Here is a 19,571-nt window from a genome sequence, read left to right as displayed (position 1 = left end):
TATTCCTTCAATATTTTTTATTGTAACTTAATCCACCTGTGTTAATTATAACCTCTGTATTTAGCCTATGGACTATATAGGGGTATGTATCATATCAAAGAAAAAAACTTTCTGTTGTATTCTTACAGTTTGAGTGTACACTTTATTGTTTCTGTCCTGAATATATTCGCAGAACAATAGAGAGCATTAGGACCCTGAGGCGGGAAGGACTTCCCCCTCTCTCCATCCACTGATCTGACAGTTTGAGGGACCGACCAGTCAGAGGAAGGATGTGAGGTGGAGAAGGAGGTGGCTTGCGGTGTTTGGTGCGGTGCTCCGAAGTTTTGTAAAAATCTGCTTCGTTGTTTGAAATCCACCCGGTTGGTCCAATGCAGCGTCTGTCAAACGCAGCTGCTCCTCAACCGTATAATCCAGAGCTGGCGTTTGAATTATTGCTCCTGCTGCATTATAGTAGGTAGACTAAATCAATTCATCGGATCAGTCAGGGCAAGGGATTGAGTTTCTGTGGACCCCGAGATTATTTCTCGACTTGTTTCTTCTTTTATGACGTGTGCATTCGGACTTGTCACGAGCAACCGGCGCAGCAAGTGTGGGCTTGAAGTTGAGACTGGAGACGCACATGTGCATCCTTCTTCCTCCGACTCCGGACGCATCGACCCGTCAGCATTCTGGATAAAAGTAGTTTTTTTCTGTTTGGGATTTCGTTTGAAATAGGAGGAAAAGGAGCAAAACAACATGTCGCTCAGCAGAAGTATTGAATTTGAACACTTCGAGGAACGAGAGAAGCCGCACCGGACACCGAGAACCAACTCTGGCTCCGGGTCCCAGTCAGGCTCCAGGGGCAACGGTCTGGTGCCCAGCCCGGCGCACAGTGCGTTCTGTAGTTTCTACCGCACACGCACTCTGCAGTCGCTCACGTCCGAGAAAAAAGCCAAAAAAGTGCGGTTTTATCGCAACGGGGACAGATATTTTAAAGGATTGGTGTATGCCGTGTCTAATGACCGGTTCAGGTCTCTGGATGCTCTGCTCATGGAGCTCACGAGGTCCCTGTCGGACAACGTCAACCTTCCTCAAGGAGTCCGGACGCTGTACGCGTTGGATGGAGGCACGAGGATCACCAGCCTGGATGACTTAGTAGAAGGTAATGGATGCAACAATCACCTCATGTGACCACGAATCATTAACGAGGCTCAATACTTGATTATATTGATGAAACATAAAATGCATTGATTCAGTATGCAATTTGATTTTTTTCATAAAAGCTACATATTGCCTTTAGTGCTGGCTAAATGGTCCAGACAAATGCACACTATTAACCTCAGGCAAGTTATGCCAGAAGTTTTAAAGGCCACTGAACATATTCACATTGTTAAGGGCTGGCGCCTAATGGTGATGTCAGTGATTGATGCTGTTTACTTTTAAAGTTAAAGTTATTTTCTGCCAGACAAAATGTTTGAGATCAGTACTCCTTTTGTGGATCATCTACTGTACTTAATTTAAACGATCTCTTGAGGGCATAGCAGTATAATGGATGCAATGCAGCGCTTCCCTTGGATCATTTGCATCATTGACATAACTGTTCTGACATGTTTGACCCAGTGCCATGAATACAGACAGGCAGACCACTCCTCAGTGCAGCTTTAGCTCTGCACAGGCTGCTGCTAATGCACATCAGTGTCCATTGATCTCAGCTTGACTCATTTGCCCAATCTGTAGTATGTATTCGTGAGCTGAGTTTGTGTGGGCTTGAAAGTGCATGGTGTAGCTCTAAGTGCAATCCTGCCTGTGAATGGATGTGTGATGAATGTGTTGTTTAAAGGGTCCATTGGCTCCTCTTTGAAATTGATCTCACCCTTGGGGCTTGAAAAAAATGGAAGTTTCCCTCCCCCACCATCTGTCCATTGCTTGCATGCAGTGTAGTAGAGAAATAATGAAGTTTAATAATGGAAATATATACTAAGTTTGAAAACATTGTGTTCAAGTCAGTCACACACTGCGGACACAAATAGAGCATGGTGTTTTCCTACCCTTTCACTTTTTGCAGTGTTTTTCACCTGAGACAGCGACCTCTCTGTAATAGGTTAATCTTCATGTTCAGCCCCTGGTGTGTCTGTCTGCACCACGACCTGCCTGCAATCCTCTTTTAACACGAGAGGTTACGGCTCCCCGACCTCTTACTGCAGTCTCCTATACTGGTCTATTTTCATCTCACATCCTCTTAAAACTTTGGACTCTGGGCTACACTCATTTCCTATGTCCCTGTCCCCTGAGTGACCGGGGAGGATTTAGGCCAGCGCCTGATCTGAATTCTGCAGCATCACTAGTTTGGCAATTTTAGCAAAAGTTGTTTTGGTGCATTGGATGTGATACAGAGTGTTCTGCCACTGAACCTCTGCACTTTACATGTACAGGGCACTGTTGCTAAATGAGGATCTGGGGCATAGATAAGTTGTGTCCAGAGTACTACTGATAGCAATTTCTTTGTTTTTAAATTGTCAAATGATGCTAAAAGGACTGAGATATTTCTTTTTTAAATTCATTATCATTACAAATGATTGCTGTTGATTATCCTAAGTAACCAGGATATTGTTTCTGGAAAGTCACAATTATATTTAATGTAACATCTTTTAGAATTAGATTTTTTTTGAATACTCTGAGCACCTCAATTGAAATTCCATTCAATCCAAATGTATTGTGATAGTGGCAGAAGTTTCAAAGGCAGATATCAAACCTCAGCAAATCAGCCAAACTATCTGCATGCCTTGGTAACATGATGAGTAAGTGGGGAAAGTGTTTTTGTGATTTGGGTAAGCTCAGATGTGAGATGCACTGCAGGTGGGCCGAGCGCCAGTGTTCGGTCCTTGTTTACTCACCCGTCTAATGGACAGAGAGAGAGAGGGAACACCACTGCACAGCTCAGCAGTCTGCCTCCATTGATTGAGGCCTGCTGGGGCTCTTTTGTGTGAAAACCCAATAAGCACCACTCGCATGCGTGTCCCTTATGGTTGGATGGGATTACTTGGCCAACCAGTCAACTCGTAGGGTTTTTCCATTGTAGGGGGAGGTAGTAGCGCCGAGTGGCCAAGGGGCGGTCGAGCCGAGCTTGCAAGGTGCGATAGGAGTGTTGTTCTGCTGCACGGTACAGCACCGCACAGCAACACAGAGTTGTTGAACCTAGTTTGCTCGTCACAAACCAGAGTAAGAGTATGTCACCTGCAGCCTTTTCAGCTCATTGTGTCTGTTTCTGTTTGTACTATTCCTCCCTGGAATATTTAAAACTGAGCTGCTGACCAAATAGTGTAGAATAGGTGATTAGACCTGTTTTTATTCAAGAATACGCCCTATTCACAGCAGCAATTTTGACAGGTCATAGTAGGGTACACACAGCTGTAATTGATACAGTTAATTATGGTCCCATTCTATTTAGTGAGTCGCAGCCATTCCAGTAAACCAGCATGAACAATACCAGGGCTCTGGCCAACCTAATTGGAACAGTAATTAATAACATAATTAACGTTATTAATTACACCTGTGTTTACCTTGCAATGACATGTCGAAATGGCTGCTGCGAATAGGGCCTGGAGCACCGCTAAAGAAGCTTCGCCAACTTTGTGACAAACACATTGTGTATATATATATATATATATACTTTAACTTCTTCACAATAAAAGCATTGCAGTTCAGTTCATCAATTGAAAGCTTTTAACATAAGGTAAGTGTAAAACAGGACCTCCTCGTTAACCGGGTGGTTACAGCGCACGACATATAACTGCCCCGTCCTAGGTCGATTCCAGCCATGGGACCTTTGTTGAATGTCATGCCTATCTTTCTCTCCCCCTCCCATTTCCAAACTGTCCCCTTCAAATATTCTTTAAATGGTAAAAAAGGCTAGAAAGCTGAACATAGCGACTTTTAAACAAGTTAGGACACACCCAAGGGGCTTCCAATCAGGACCACAGTAGCCCGGCTCAGCATGGCTATCCCCTTCTGTGGGGCAGTAGTGGAAATACATGTCATCCTGGTTTGGTGGGGCTAAGGCGGACTGACCTGGACCCATGGAAGAATTGAACTGCTAATACTGAACTGGTTGAGAAAGAGCTTTGTAGTTTACCATGTGGATATGTGGGATTACATAACATGCTGACATCGTGACTCTAGTTGGACAATAGCCAGTGTGCCAGCCAACGGGTGTATTAGCATCAACTGGTGAAAAGCAGTTAAAAGCAGACAAATATACATTATACAACATTAGAAATGTTGTATAATGTATAGCTTTGTTGAATTTAGAACATATTCTAAAAAGGGTAAACTTCTTAGTGACCTATTTAGAGAAAATGTCTTTCTTTCTCCAATGTAATGCAGCTATTAGAGGTACTCTAACATTTTATAGTGGTGCTGCACTTTGTTTTAGTTGTGGAGGCAGTTTAAAAAAGGAGAGATGCTCAAATTTTCAAAGATCCAGATTTCTAGTCCTTAATATTAAGGGCATAGATTTAGAGTCAACATTGGGGGGTACTCATATTGAGCATAATACTTAATTTCCTACATACTAATTTTTTATGCACACATTTGCCTTTTTTGCATCAATGTATGGTGGAAAAGTCTTTATTTATATAAAAGAAAACACTAAATTAAATTTTGAATTCTATTTAGAATTTTGACACTTCAAAATAAGAAAAAATGATCAGATGTAAATCTGATATTGACTTCACCACCTCTGATAAGTAGAGCAGAGAGACAGTCTCAAACAGAGCAAAGCTGTCTCTAAGTAAGAGGGCCACAGAGACAGCGACACAGAGCTGCCGGGCTTGTAACGCTATGATCACTAAAGACATACCACCTGCGACACGAGCCGGAGAGAACAAGAGCTGTCAAGCCTTTGTTTACCAAATACATTGATTAGACATTGACTGGCACACAGTGTCTCGTCACAATTATTGCTAGGGACAATTCAGTAGCCACTGGATATTGAACAAAACAGAAGGCCATGCGTGCTGAGAATATCATTGGATCATGGGGTCACCTCATTGCTTTGGTGATGAGAAGTTCTATATTGCCTTCATGTTGACACTGTTTTATGATTCCCATTTATCACTTGGGTTGTGGATTGGTGACAGATGTGTGTCCGCTGCAGTAAAAGCTGCTGCACTGGTTAGACAGCTCTGTCGAGGCTGACCTCATCTGTCGTCCACATGAGGACAGCAGCCAGTGGCGGCTGGTCGGGGCTCCCCTCACATCACCGAGGGATGTTGCACCTGAGATCCCTGCACCTCAGGGAATAGACTTGTCACCATCTGAGGGCATTTTAGTATTCTGTCATTGCCCCCCAGATGATTGACAGCCCCAGTTATGTATATTTTGTTTTAGTTTTCAGCCATAGCTCAGTCCCCCCCAGCTGTGGCCTAGCCTTTTAATTAGCTTTTGGTTAATTGCAAGCTTAATAAAGCCAGGTATCGTGGGACGCACTGTCTCATATGGCCTTCTTTCACTGCAGCACGATTCGTTTGTCTTGACACACAGCAGAAAGCTACAATTTCAGAGATTGGAATTGATACTGTAAGTAAAATTGAGTGTTTCCCAAAACATACTGAAACTTTACTAAGAAATACTGATCACAGTGCCACAAACGGCCACCTTTTTACAACTCATATATTTCGGATTTATGTCCGGTTATAGGATTATACTTAATGCAGCTTATCAACAAACATGTGTTATTGCTTACTGGCCAGCCTCGATGCTATACAGTTCTACTAATGACCCAGAGATGCAGAGATACACGCATAGCAATCTTTGCAATGCCATTCGTCTCTTTCATAGCTTTGATGAAACATTCTCTGAATTCTTTTTTTTTTCCTCTTGTCCTAAAAATATCTTCACTGAAAGACACATGTGGGTTATTTGCTAGAGCAGCATTTACATTATGTAAAGTATTCACTATGTTTTGTAAAGTGCCAAGTTGATTCTGAGAGACAGGCCACGTGTTTGTGGACACAAATAATTTCGTGAAGAATGTATCATGAACAGAAAGCATCTGTCACGTTCTCTCTCTTTCTCTGAGAGGAACAGAACGGCATCGAGTTTCTCAACCAATGCTCGGCCTTCACAACAATCACCAGACATTCTTGCTGTGGTCTTCATTCATCGGCCAAGCCCCTGTACTTGTCACATGACTTTGTTCTTTAGGGGAAACATTTGCGTGTTAACTGTTGGAATGGAATGCTGTCGGATAAAACAAAATGCCTTGCTTTGGAGGAAGGCCAATGCAGCAGCTCAACAGCTGAAAGGGAGAGAGAGGACGGAGTTACACTGGCCTTGCCTCTCAATGTGCCTTTTTGTTTCAACGGAGGAATGTTAACTCTTTGTTCGCCTAATGCCATGTGGACTCAGTATTTTATGGTACATGCCATACATGTCTGGTGAATTCTGATGTATTACATCTGTGTATATTTAATTCAAAATATTTTTTAGCTGTGGATACAGTTTACATGATCCGTGCATTGACTGGCATTTACGGCAACTTATTTCTTTCTCCAGGTGAAAGTTATGTGTGTGCCTCGAATGAAACCTTCCGACACGTGGACTACACCAAGAACGTCAACCCCAACTGGTCGGTGGGCTGCAAGACCGGCACGTCGCGCTCCCTCACCTCTCTCATCCCGCTGAAGAGCGAGCTGCAGCATGAGTCCAAGGGCTTCATCAAACCCAAGCTAGTCACGGTCATCCGCAGCGGTGTCAAACCCCGCAAGGCAGTACGCATACTGCTCAACAAGAAGACGGCACACTCCTTCGACCAGGTGCTCACCGACATCACAGACGCAATCAAGCTGGACTCCGGAGCTGTGAGGAGACTGTACACTTTGGAGGGCAAGCAGGTGAGTCTGTTATGATGCATGCTTGTTGAAGTGCAAAGGACGTGATGATAGTTGTAGCGCTGGTAATCACCAAGCAAACTCGTGCAAAACCAGGGAAACAAGGCCGATGACCATGAACCCGGTGACTAAAATTACAGTTGGAGTGTGTTAGCTGTATTTTTTTCAGTGGGATGATATTGGATGATGTGCATATGAAAACCAGATGGAACTACTAGGTTGAGCTTTTTAGCCAAAGGTTTTATCTCCAAATAACGCTGTGATTTATAGGCTTCAGCTGTGTCAGCAGTCTGGGTAATTACACCCCATTTAATCATCCATACATAATTACGCGCTGAGATTATTTCAACAAGACACTAATGGGGTTAGGAAGAATCTTATTACAAAACATCTAAAAAAAACGTGTCTGCAAAAGGGCTGAAATGTAGTTAAGATGTCGGCATCATATCTTTAGGACAGACAAAATTACAATTTAAAAACGTAAAAGGTACTTCAAAAGTAAATTGATGTGTTTTTTTTTACCAGTTTCAGAACATAAACAAAGACCTCAAACAGACCCCAGGTTGAGGACATACTAAAGGTGTTTAAAATTGCATAAATGTCTGGCAAGAATATTGAATAGAAAATGTCGGAATGACTTTGTCTAGATTAGTAAGTAATAAAATTGTTTGGGTATTTTGTTCAAATGAAAGAAAAAAAGACCGTGGTGCTGAAAGTCAAAATGAAAGATCACTCTCCTAATTCAGGCACCTGGCTTCAAAGTAAATGACTTCTGATTTGTTTTACGTTAGATGCAGCTAACTGTGACTTTAACTTGCCTTGCTCCAAACAGCTGTAATTGCACAAATAATGTTCATAAAATCAAGAGAAAATAGTTGCCAGAAATAACTTTTTAGAGAGTGGATACTTTATCAGCTTGTTTGCTTCTAAGAGCTTAAATGTTGTCATTTTCAATAGGATTGCTTCTTTTATTTTTATTGCCAATTCCTCTGATGGAGAGATGTTGATTATTGATAAACTACTTGGATTTCATTATTAATAATCATAATTATGGCTTAAGGGTTAGAGCAAAATAATAAGTTTCAAACTACTAAAAACTGAACTTACTGCGTTCTAGTTACAGTTGAGATGAGGCGTTAACAACATGTGAAAAAGAACAACCTCTTGTATTCAAATGTCTGACAACCAAACCAGCTGATGTTTGCTTCCTGTGAGCCGACAGGAATCTTTCTCTGCCCGACAGTCCAGACAGCAGTGATCCTTTTCACCTCTGACAGGGCCAGCACAGCATCCTTTCTGTCAAGCCAGCACTGTACAGGAACACAGTGCCTCATGACTTGTTAGGACTATCGTATAATAATTTGCATTGTATAATCTTTATTATACATGGTCATGGTTTAGATCGTCATGTCTGATCATGGGGTGTGATGGTCAAGTGACGATCAGATGAGTTCCGTTAGCCTTTAGCCAATCAGTTGAATTAATGTAGAAGAGGGCTAAGTTTTTGGTAAACAGGATTGGGTGGAGAGACTTGCACACCTAAGATAGTGAATAACGTCATGGAGTGATGTGTTCAAAAACATGCTACTAAAATAAAATATTGCCTAATAAATGCACCACCCTCAGCTGCACACATTAATGCTTCTTATAAGAATCACGTTGTGATTAATTCAGTCCCATATTGGTCACATAAACCATTCATGTGTGTCTATTTACATCTCTTAGTAAATTCCTACTCGATCAGCTATGCAGACCAGCTGTTCTATCCAGACATTTCACGCTCTCTTGCCATGTGTTGCATTGGACTTCATGGGGTGCGTTCAAGCGCAGCAACTTTGGTGCTTGTGACATATTTGTGATGCCTTACTAGCGATCCAGTTTTTACAAATGTTGATTTTGACAATTTGTCGAAACGTTTAGAGGGAGAGGAGGCTGGCATATTTGACAGATTGAGAGGGAGCACCCGTCCTTTAACCTCCCTTTGAGTTCTTTGTTTCACAGCCAGGCAGCTACTGTTATTAAAGGTTGTAAAGTCTCTGGGGATTTAACTTCTTTTTAGTGGTGAAACCAAAACTGAGAGCTGTATATATTGTATTGTATATTTTGTTTTTACACAGGTTATGTACCAGTCTGCACAACATGCATAAAGATAAAGTTCCCATTTTTCAAGCTCACCTTTTCAATATAACACACATCCTGTACATCTTCGTTCTAGTCTTCCCCATAAATAGATAATTCGTCGTGTAGAAATTAAAATAGAATTCATCATTACTCATTGTTTTTGCTTAGCCTACAGTATGATTGTAAATGCATAAATTTAAGAAAATTGTCAAACCACACATCAATTTAGGCCTGTTAGTTCTGTTATTGGGTTGAAGATGGATGCCAGCCAATTCATCCACCAACATAACACCGACATTAATGATGCAATAAATTCAGGAAGTCATTTTTTTTTGTAGATATTTTAATTTAAAATCCTAAATCAGTCCTTTTAGTAGTGGTTCAGGACATGTTCCATACAGTCTTTTGAGATTGTAGATTGCAGACAACACATTACATCTGTCATGCAGACAAGTGTAGCTTCCTTAATTTTCTTTTAATAATAAGCACATGAGCCATAAGTTACAGCATCTTCGACAGATGATTCCTTCCCTCTGCTGGAGCAGAGATCCATCTATCCATCACTGTAAAGTTCTTCACCATCAGATGGATGCTAAAGGAGACTAGAGTTTCTTATTTAAGTGGGTTGTGTTACAATGTGTTCTACAGGTTTTGTGTTTATATGTTTTAGGCACAAAACAACATTGTTAACAACGATGATAATGTTTGGGTTGTTAACAAGCACTCCAGCTGATTCTGTGTATATATGAAGTCAGACGAGCTCTGTTTTAAATGTATCACGTTTGAAGCATGACGCGTCTCTTGTATTGACATTTTGTCCAGCAATATAATATATATATAAAAATATGAACTTACAGTGTGGAAGGAGGCATGGAAGCAGATACTGTGCATTGTTCTGCGTAGATGGGCTAAGCTATGAACAGCTCAACAGCCCTGCAGTAAACCCTACCTTCATGAAGTTCAGTTATTGTTGGAACTCTTTTAGAGAGGTCTTTATTTAACTGTATGGTACATTTGGAAGCTGCAGTTTGTAGAGCTATTGAACGGTGTTATATGATGCTGGGAGGTGTTTGTGGTGTTTTATCCACCCCATTGATATCAATGAGGGTAGACTGAGAAACGGGATTGAGGGGATATTGCAGCAACTAGATTCTGGGCTATTACACGTCAGAAATACTTCATATAAGGAGTAAAGGAATAAGAAACATACAGTAACTTTATTCATAAATGTTCACAAATCATGAAATGATGCTTGAAAAATACTATGTAGTGTGTTACATCATCAAAAGTAGTGCTTTGTTTTAGTTGTGTATTATCAAATATATGAGCCGTTTTTCTTAAATTAGCATCACATTTTAATATGGTAATTTAAACAAAACTCCATCGATTCTATAAAAAGCTTTACTTTTCTCTCCTAAAAAGTAAGTCTTTACTCACACATCCACCCATAAACACACCCACACACACACTCCAAATGCCTTCCAGCAGCAGCCTGCCATCTGCTCCTCCAAAATCAAATCACAGGTCCCAGCCACCAGGTCTGCAGGCGTTGCAACCCCCCTCCCGCTGATGCACACACATGACGCACAGCATCACAAACACACACACACACACACACTCAGAGGCCTCCCACTGCGGCCCCGGCCACCACCAGATAATTAGACCTATAAGCTGGAAGGGAGGGTTAAAGTGCAGCTGTCAGGTGTGTGTGTTTGTGTGGGTGCGTGTTCAAGGATGTGTATGTGTGAGACAGCGTGCTTTCACAATACTTCTCTGTCCACTCTCCCTCCTCGATTCAAAGATGCTCTTCAGACTGAATGTTAATTGTAGATCTTGGTTATCAGGGCCAGCAGAATCAGCTGCTGTTTTTGAGAGACACCCCTGTTTTACATCTCAAAGCTGACTGGGCAGGCGGAAAATAGGATTCCCCTATTTGGCATTGTCTAATTGATGCATTCATTAATTTGGGGAACAGTTAGCAGTCCAAAACTTGCTAAGTTGTCTTTTTTTTTTTTTTTGTAGAAATCATTTAGAAGTGATTCAAAGGGACTGTAGAAATAGTGACAAAGAGGAGAAGGTCCATGTGATAAAACAAAAGGAGCAAGTGTATGTAAATAATTAGAGACGTTCAAACCCTGGCTCTTTTTTCACATCCACACCCAGCTGGCCAATCGCAACGTGAGGTGGGTGTGAATGTCACATTGTTGATTTTTGAAAGTTAAGCGTAATGGTTGGACACAGCCTCACCCCATGACCGATGTTAGTAAGGTGTGGGGTATTGAACCAGCCAACAAGTAGTTCTGAGTGTATTCAGGCGTCTGAACCGCTCAACTACAGTAGATTATCCTGTGTGAGTACTACCAATAAGCTGCAATTGACCTGGCTACACCTCAAGACTGCTATCAGCTCAGAGTAGTTGACTGAGAGCTGTGTTGAGAAACGACAGAAGGTGGGAGGGACGGAGGAAGAGGGTGGTTGTCACATTTCCCAACCCCTAGTTATCAAGTGCTGACTTTCTCTGCCCCCCTTCTCAAAGCCCAACTATTTATCCCACTGTGCAGAGCAGCTGACAACCATTTCTGTTGTCATAATTACATGATACAAAATCTAATTTACATTCACCCTTCAGTTACATGACCCGTGCAAGTTTAGGAAATGCCTTTTTGGAATTTCATAGTCAGGGACAGAAAAGATGCAAAGTTGAATACTGTATAAAACCTTCTGGTTTGTAAAACACACACCTCTTGCTGTCTAAGTCATCTTATCCTAATTACGAGGAAGTCCGTGAACAGATAATTGAGAATACTTCATTGACCATTTAATGACCTTTCATGTTACATCAGTGCAGTTTGAGAGACCTGGATCCTGTCCAGGGTTCCTCTCTGCCTTTTACCCAAATGTAGCCTTCAGCCCCCCCGTGACCCTGACACATAATAAGGGTCAGTCAGTGTACGGTACTGCTATTAAAACATTAGTGATCGATGTGGTATGTAGCCATAAGCAGAAATCCCATTTTTAGATGGATAAATACTGAATGGTGTGAGAGAATAATCAATTGTTAAGTTTGATCTGACATTTACAAAGGTTGAGGGCAAAACATCACTTTCCATTTTGAATGCAAAAATGACACAACGCATTAAATGCATTTAAATCTATAATTCCTGAATAAATGTTTTTTTATTACTAGTTCCCCGAATTTAATCAGCAATGCCATGGATATATCACAGTAGATTTTCATTGGCATAGAAGAAGTAGCAAGAGCGTATTACATGGGCATTCATGAAGTAATCCAGTACTTTTCTTTTTCTTTTTAATCGTATAAATACCTTAGATGTTTGCTGTGTACAGGCTAAAAGTTTACACAAGTTTAACATTTATTTTGTCTCTCAAAAGCATCTGCCTACAAATCCTGAAATATGTTTTCCTTTTCACTCAGTGATGTTATGAGGATGACAGTCAGTCTGTCCATGAACCAGGAGCTGGAAACAAACCTGGACCGTTGTGGCTGCTGAGCTGTAACGGCTGAAATGGTCGTTTCTCTCAAATCTATGACGGGCTTTACAGTTCAGCGAGCTGAGGAATGACAGAGGAAATGGAACTCGGCACTGATAATTGGACAGTCCGCTCAGATGTAATGTCTTTGTTTGTTTACATCTTTGCAGTGGTTTGGTGGGTGTACTGTATCCTTCATGATAAATTGGGGACAGTTATTGTGTTTTGAAAAATCCACACAAGCTAATTTTAGTTTAGAAAAGAAATGCACGCTGTTTCAATGACTTTAGACAAACTTAGATTTGTCTTTTTCTTTATCTCTCAATCTTAACAATCTTAAGAATACCTCTTTTCTTGGAACATTAAATACCATGTACAGTAGAATACATCATAGTAGTGGTAGGATCAAATTCTTACTATCGTGAATAGAGCCCCAGAATGAGAACAAATCTTTGATCACCAGCATTTCATGAAGATGACAGCTAGCTAGTTCATGGTGCGTGGATTGCTGGGTTTTGAGGGCATACACATCAGTATGAGAGGGAGGAGGATGTTGGGTAGCGTGACTCTGATGCACTGTGGCATAATTTCACATGACACGCTTCTAATAATGATGGCCTCCTGGCCTCGATACCAGCCCTGATCTTACAGTACATGTGTTAGCAGGGACGAGCTGCACTGCTGCCAAGAGTTAAACAGGTTTACATTCATTAAGGTGTCTAACTTCTCCTCACCCCGTTATCATATTGATGAGGATGATCTCTTGTTATTTGCGAGACGTTGAAACATGCTGGCAGTTACAGACAGATTAGTGAAACCGTCTCCCTTTTTCACTAGCTTGTGTCATGGACACACAAGGGTTCCATCTGATTATCAGGCATGAGCTGTTTTCAGGGCCAAGTCTGGATTAAACGCCGCCATTTAGGTCAACAGCCATGACATTTGAATGCCCACCTATTGTTCTGTGCTGTCATTATCATACAGCACCATCTGACACTATAGTGCAACGACACCATCCAACCACGAATAGTCTCGGCCAGGTTCTGCGATAGGCTGTTGTTTATTCTGCACTCATTGATGAATCAGGCTTTTAGGTTATGAATTCCTGGTAGTGTTTGGTGATGTTACAAGTACTGCAAATAATTAGGTTTATCATCTCACTTATACCAGAGCAATTTGCAAACATAATGCCATCTGTAAACAAGCTCATTTAAATCATTTTGGTCTTGCATCTCAAATAATAATAGTTCAGAGGCTTCGGAATTTCGTCTTTTTGTTTTGCCAAGCAACAACAAGCTAAACAGCTGGGGTAGGCTGTCCGTACCTAGAGTTTAATGCTACTGCATTCTTCTAAATATATATTATGAAAGGTTTTACTGTATATCCGAAATTCAGAGCATTGATGTAGCAGCAAAAACATTTGCAATGTAAAGATATAGTGGAGTAATGTCTACCTGAGCAGAGATTAACAATTTGTGTCCTAGTTTTCCAGTTTCACTATCCGGTTACTATAAATTCATCCACACCCTTTAGCCAGAATTAGGAATGAGAATTAAGAGTTAACACTTTCAGATTTACTTCAAATTTTTCACCTTTCAAAATACTTTTATGCAATATTGTTTTCCCGTCATTTCTGTAGTTTGTCTTTATTCAGGGTCTAAGGAAGAAGAATGGGTACATATATTGTACAGACTGTAAATAACTATAATACAACTTAATGCTTCTTGCTTTTATAAATGTACTTTTTAAAGCTTGCCAGTCTGAGGCTAAATCAGTGCAAGTCCAAAATAAGAAGCACTGGTGTAACATCATCTCTGTCTGGCCTCTGGACATAAAATCCTACCAGTCCAGAGCCCCTCTTTCTTGTCTCTTGTCCTAGCAGATGGCTCACACACACACACACGCACACACACACACACTCAATGCTTTCCCCCAGTCTTGGTGGGCAATACAAACACACTTCATTGTATTTATTGTACTTAGTAAAAGTGCCTGACCCACGTTTCACAAGTGCTGGCATGATACCCTGCATTGACGAAGAGCAGGAAAGCAAAAAGCCGGCAGACGACAGAAAACGGGGGGTGTGAGGGGGCCACGGGGCTGTGGGCTGTGCAGACCGCGTGGAGGCCACAGATGGGGAGGGCATCCATTGTGTGGTGTGTGTGTGATCTCAACTACTTGTTTTGTTTTGTTTGTCCAAGCCTGGCCTGCATCCTTTCTTTGCAGCAGGCCTTTCACTCTCCCAACAAGAGAGTTGACGTCATGATATATAAGCCACAACTCATTGTTTGTCACCTTGAGTTTAATCATTTAAGCAAGCTCAGGTTGCCTCAGCAAGTTTCGGAAGATTGATGTGCTGCGTTTTTTTTTGCACAGGGCAGATCAGGAGCTGTGTGTCTAAGTGATCTTGACAACTGTAGCAGGTCTCTGATGCTGATGGTGGAGTTTCATTTGCACATCAAACAGTGTCTATCCTTTTAGTTGTCTTGAGGTGTAATTCCTGGCAGGGGAGCGTTGATGTTAATGTTAGTGGACAGTTTTTATTTTTTTTATTCATTATTTATTTGTTTAGTGGAAACATGAAATGCTAATTAGCATTCTGAGATATATTAATATGGGCCTTTTGAGACTTCTGCTGGAACTGCAATATTATATTTTGAGAAGTTACTGCCTGGTAGCCACTTTTATATGCAGTGATACTGTTGTTTTTTAATTGGAGACGATTATCTTTATTGGCATCAAAAACCAACATTTTATGCATCTCTTGTGGATCTCGTAACTCCTCTGCAATTCTGCAAGTCTCACTTTGTTAATGATCTAATCTACTGAGGCTCATTTTTGGGCTAAAAATTGTGTGTGCATGTTTTGATTTGTACTCCCACTCTCTTCATTCCTACTGGAACAACTCTATTTGAGCATAAAGAGCTCAGCGCTCATGTAAATTCAGACTGCCTGCGGTTATGTACAGTAATGTCTCTCTTTCTGTGTGTGAACATGACTTGGAGGAGAGAGAGAGCAAGACAGCTGTGAAATGTGTGATAGGCCAATCAGCCAGTGGCTGATGTGAGGCAGAGATCACTGCACTGCAAGTCTCCCATCATTGGTTTACAGATGCAGGGAAACTGCAGATTTAAAGTTATGAGTCTTTTGTTCTGAACTGATCTTGCTTTCAGTATCTCCAGATAGTGTCCCTCATAAATTCATGAAATCCTGTTTATGAAAACCCCAAGGAACCATGCTTGTTATTATCTCCACCAGGAAGATCAAATGATCGGTCGCACATGTAAGTGAGTCCTTCAGTGATTGAGTGAGTGTGCACCTCTGTGTCGGTCCAAGGTTAATCTTACATTCTGCTGCAGCAAGCTGTATTATGTTTTGGGTTCCCAGTCATGGCTGCGTGCTCAAGGACCTCCCATGGTCGTGGTGACTTGCACTTTCTCAAAACACCTTTTATTACCTGTTTTATTCTACCTTTGGCTGCCTGCTGACTCCTCACTCACTATTATTGGCCCCCAGCCGCCCACAGACGGGGCGTAACAGTTTATGGTGTGTTTGGCTAACGGCTAATGGAAATACCAGTATACAGACTGTTGTGTACCTCTTGGCTGCTGCTCTGTGGCCCTCTGTTATTGTTTGGACGGTGTGTTTGGCTAACCGCTAACAGAACTACCAGTACACACACTGCTGTACCTCCTAAATATTGTATGGCGTGTTGTATATATGACGGTTTCAATCATTGCAAGGATACATTGCCGCTTGTTTTTGAGTTTGAATAAAGTGAGTTTTACGATGTCTTACAGGTGTCTAGACGAGGGTTAGCCGTTTGTGGGTTGTGTTCATTCAATCGCGCACTACAACAGTGGTCGTTGCAGACACACCTGGTGGAGATCTGCACTCTACTGAGTGCACCTTTCTTGTTTATGATGTTTCTTCTGCAGTGCCTTCACTGAGCAATGGTTTGTTGATAGCTTATGTCTAATGCAGCTAATGTAGTGAATCCAGAGTAGCAAATGAATGACGGGCTTAGTTTTTCTCATTGCTGCTGCCTTGTCTTAGATTTACCGCTCTAATCCAGAGGAATTAAAGAGTCTCAGGAAGCAGCCTCTGTCTGTTAGTAAGAGTTCAAACAGAGTTAACAAGCTGGTTGGCTTTAGCTTAATCGCGCCCTAGCAAACTTAATAGGCATCTAGCTATCTGCATGTTCTCAAGTAAGTAACAGTGTAAGTGAGAGTTAAAGCTTGTGTCAAGAATACACATCTTGTTTACCATAGAAACGTTATTTTATTTTGTGACTGAAGGAGTCACAAGGCAAGAGGCAGAGATCTCAATCTTTGTTTCCTTTTTTCCATTTTTACTTTAGGACTCCACCCACCGTCTCTGCCTCTTGCTCATTTGGCTCAGAGTATTGAGCACCAATGAGGGATTTGGAGGTAAATGGGGTTGATGGAAACTGAATGATTACTGTGATCATTGTCCTGTTGGCTCTCACAAGGAGAGCGTTTACTTTCTTGTGTGCAGCTTGCTCAGCCATTTACAGCCTTTTCCACTGCCCTAAATTCTTACCACCTGCTGTTGTGTGACATTTGTTCTTGGAACACAGCCCTTACTTAAGATTAAGAGAAGGAATTCCCACCCCTTAATAATCTACTGCAGTGTATTGATACTGTATCGGTTGTGAATATATTTGGATAATAGATGTTTTGGTTTGTTTTAATGCCTCGAAAAACAAAACTGCCCACTTATTGTATTTGTAAAACCATTATTTGGTTATGCTCATGTTCAATACACAGATTCCTTTTGATATTTCCGTACACACTTGAAGCCCTTGACCTGTATTTCCTCTGTTACCAAGCTAAGCAGGGACGAAAGTACAGCAAGAAATACAGAGTACATAGACTGATGGTGAGCGCAGGAGAAGGTCAGGCATACGAGGGGGGTTGTCGCATCTCTGAGGGCAAACTTCAGTTTAGCCTCAAGACACGTCAGCCAGCCAATACAGAACCCTGCGAACAGTTCACTTCCCTGATTGGCCTAAACAAGCACTAGCAGGACAGGGCTGGCGATGGAGTGCCAATGGCTGCTAATGCTTGCAGAGGTTGACAAGAGCAAAGAGAAACATGGACAATGCAGTTTGACATTCATACACTCCTTTACTCCTTTGCTTGACATAATCTGCTACACAGATTTTGTTTTGTTTAAGGAAAACATTTATACTTAATTATTGCAGACCAAACAACAAATTTGTTCAAGTATTTATTCCTTATTTAGATACACTCATTTTAACTAGGGAATTGTAAACGGTGCCGTTTAAAGAAAAGTTAAAACCATATTTTAACAGACTTTGTCATTTAACACAATTCCTTGACCTCTTTTAATTCTTGCCTTTTCAAACGTGTGTCCATGAAGGCACCATTTGTCTCCATTCCCCTGGGTGTCACAGGCTAGCTTACAAGTACTTTATCACAAACCACAGCAGGGCTAGCCTTGCAGAGAGATGGGTGTGTGTAGAGGTGAAAGTAAATGAGAATACAGCCACGGGCCTTCTCGACAAAGAGGTATAATATTCCAGCCCAGAGGTCCTTTTCTTCACAATAAGCCTGTTGCCTCAGGTGGTGCTGGAACAAGCATGTCTGTTGGGCAACAGCTCGAAAATGTGGCCTGATCACCTAACAGTGTCACGTGACCTAAAGCAAAAGTTAGACCTTTTGGCAACCAGGCGGGACTCGAAAGATACCGTGCCTGGATTTCCTGGATTTTGGTTTCCCTGCCAGAGGAAAGACACTACTCACTTCAGCAATCCCCTGAGGGGGCGGTCTCACATTGTCCTCAAACAAATGACCAGCGTCCTTCATACCAACACAGCCCGCTGAGTGGATGGAAAAATGACAGGATAGCCTTGACGTTGAAAATGTCTGCACACCAGAGGAAGCAGTGTGTGAATAAAGGTCAGAGGTCATTGAGAAATATTATCTAATATCTGCATGTAATAGTGTCTCACTATAATACCTTGCTGCGCCACAACAGAGTCCGATTTTAAACACATACTGTACATGGTGATTCTTACACCTGAGCCCTGACAGTATGGTGTGGCGATCAGCTGCCCAGTTCCAGAGTGAAAGCTCATCTGAAGAATGTCATCCACTCCAGCTATCTCAAACCTTTTCAAATCTGCCACAGCTCGGCATGTAAGCATATTACATGGACACTTCTCTTCTACTCTGACTGAATGTTTTTATTTGAGGCCATGTAAAGAGGCCAACAGTTTGCCTCAAAGATTAGACAAAGGGGGCATATGAAGGCCAAGAAATACTGTTATTGATTATTGATGAACATTTTGGGGATACTGCATCCTGTTTCATTTTTAATTGATGCTGTCTGAATGTAGGACATGCAGAGCTGTCACGTGAAGTGTCTTATGTATTATTAATCAACTGAGGCCGACAGCAATGGTATTAATTGCTGTTGTCAGATGCCTCACTCCTACTCGGCTCCTTTGTCTCCTTTTCTCTCAGCCTCCAACTCTTCTTTTTACTGTGGAGATTGTTTGTGCTCTTTAGCTTTTCCGGACCACCAGTTCTTCTGATACCCATCTTACACACACACACATACACACACACTTACCCCCACTGTGTCAGCCCCCAATCTCCCCTAGAGGATCCATCTGTCCACAATCTTATGCCATTTTGTGCTCCTCCCCCTTACTCTTGTTTCAAGAATGTGTGTGTATGTATACTGTACATATGCCTCACAGTGTGTGGGTGCACTTGTGTGTGGTGGGGAGTGGGATAATGAATGGATATTTTGCTGCTTTGTCTTCCTACTTGTCCACCTACAGCAACTGTGTGTGTGTGTGTGTGTGTGTGTGTGCGTGTGCGTGTGCGTGTGTGTGTGCGTGCGTGCGTGCGTGTGTGCGTGTGTACACAACTGGCTATAGTTTAAAACTAACTCCTGTTTCTGTCTCAAGGGGTGGGTGGTGGTGGGTATAAATGGAAAAGCGCTCTGAGCTGCGGAGAAAGTGTTGATCACAGTGTGGCACAGAATAGGAAAAGCAAGACAAATTACCCTGTGGCCCAAACGCTAACTGTACTG

At 41.8% G+C, this 19,571-nt stretch overlaps 1 protein-coding gene across 7 annotated transcripts in view; it reads left to right on the top strand.

Annotated features, from left to right (window-relative positions):
* The first annotated feature begins 276 nt into the window (after positions 1-276).
* Positions 277-19,571, top strand: part of dclk2a (doublecortin-like kinase 2a) — a 36,203-nt gene continuing 16,908 nt past the window's right edge. For all 7 annotated transcript variants that reach the window (XR_004213305.1, XM_031863106.1, XM_031863103.1 and 4 more), the window contains exons 1-2: positions 277-1,141; positions 6,535-6,872. Coding sequence is in view for 6 of the 7 variants with exons in the window: in XM_031863106.1 (XP_031718966.1) it covers positions 736-1,141; positions 6,535-6,872 (744 nt within the window). In the remaining variant the exon portion in view is untranslated. The remainder of the gene's footprint in view (positions 1,142-6,534; positions 6,873-19,571) is intronic.

This window comes from Anarrhichthys ocellatus, unplaced genomic scaffold (assembly GCF_004355925.1).
Source record: "Anarrhichthys ocellatus isolate YVR2014 unplaced genomic scaffold, GSC_Weel_1.0 scaffold28, whole genome shotgun sequence".
Lineage (NCBI taxonomy): Eukaryota > Metazoa > Chordata > Actinopteri > Perciformes > Anarhichadidae > Anarrhichthys > Anarrhichthys ocellatus.
The sequence above is the reverse complement of the archived record's forward strand: the minus strand, read 5'-3'. Positions and strand labels throughout refer to the sequence as shown.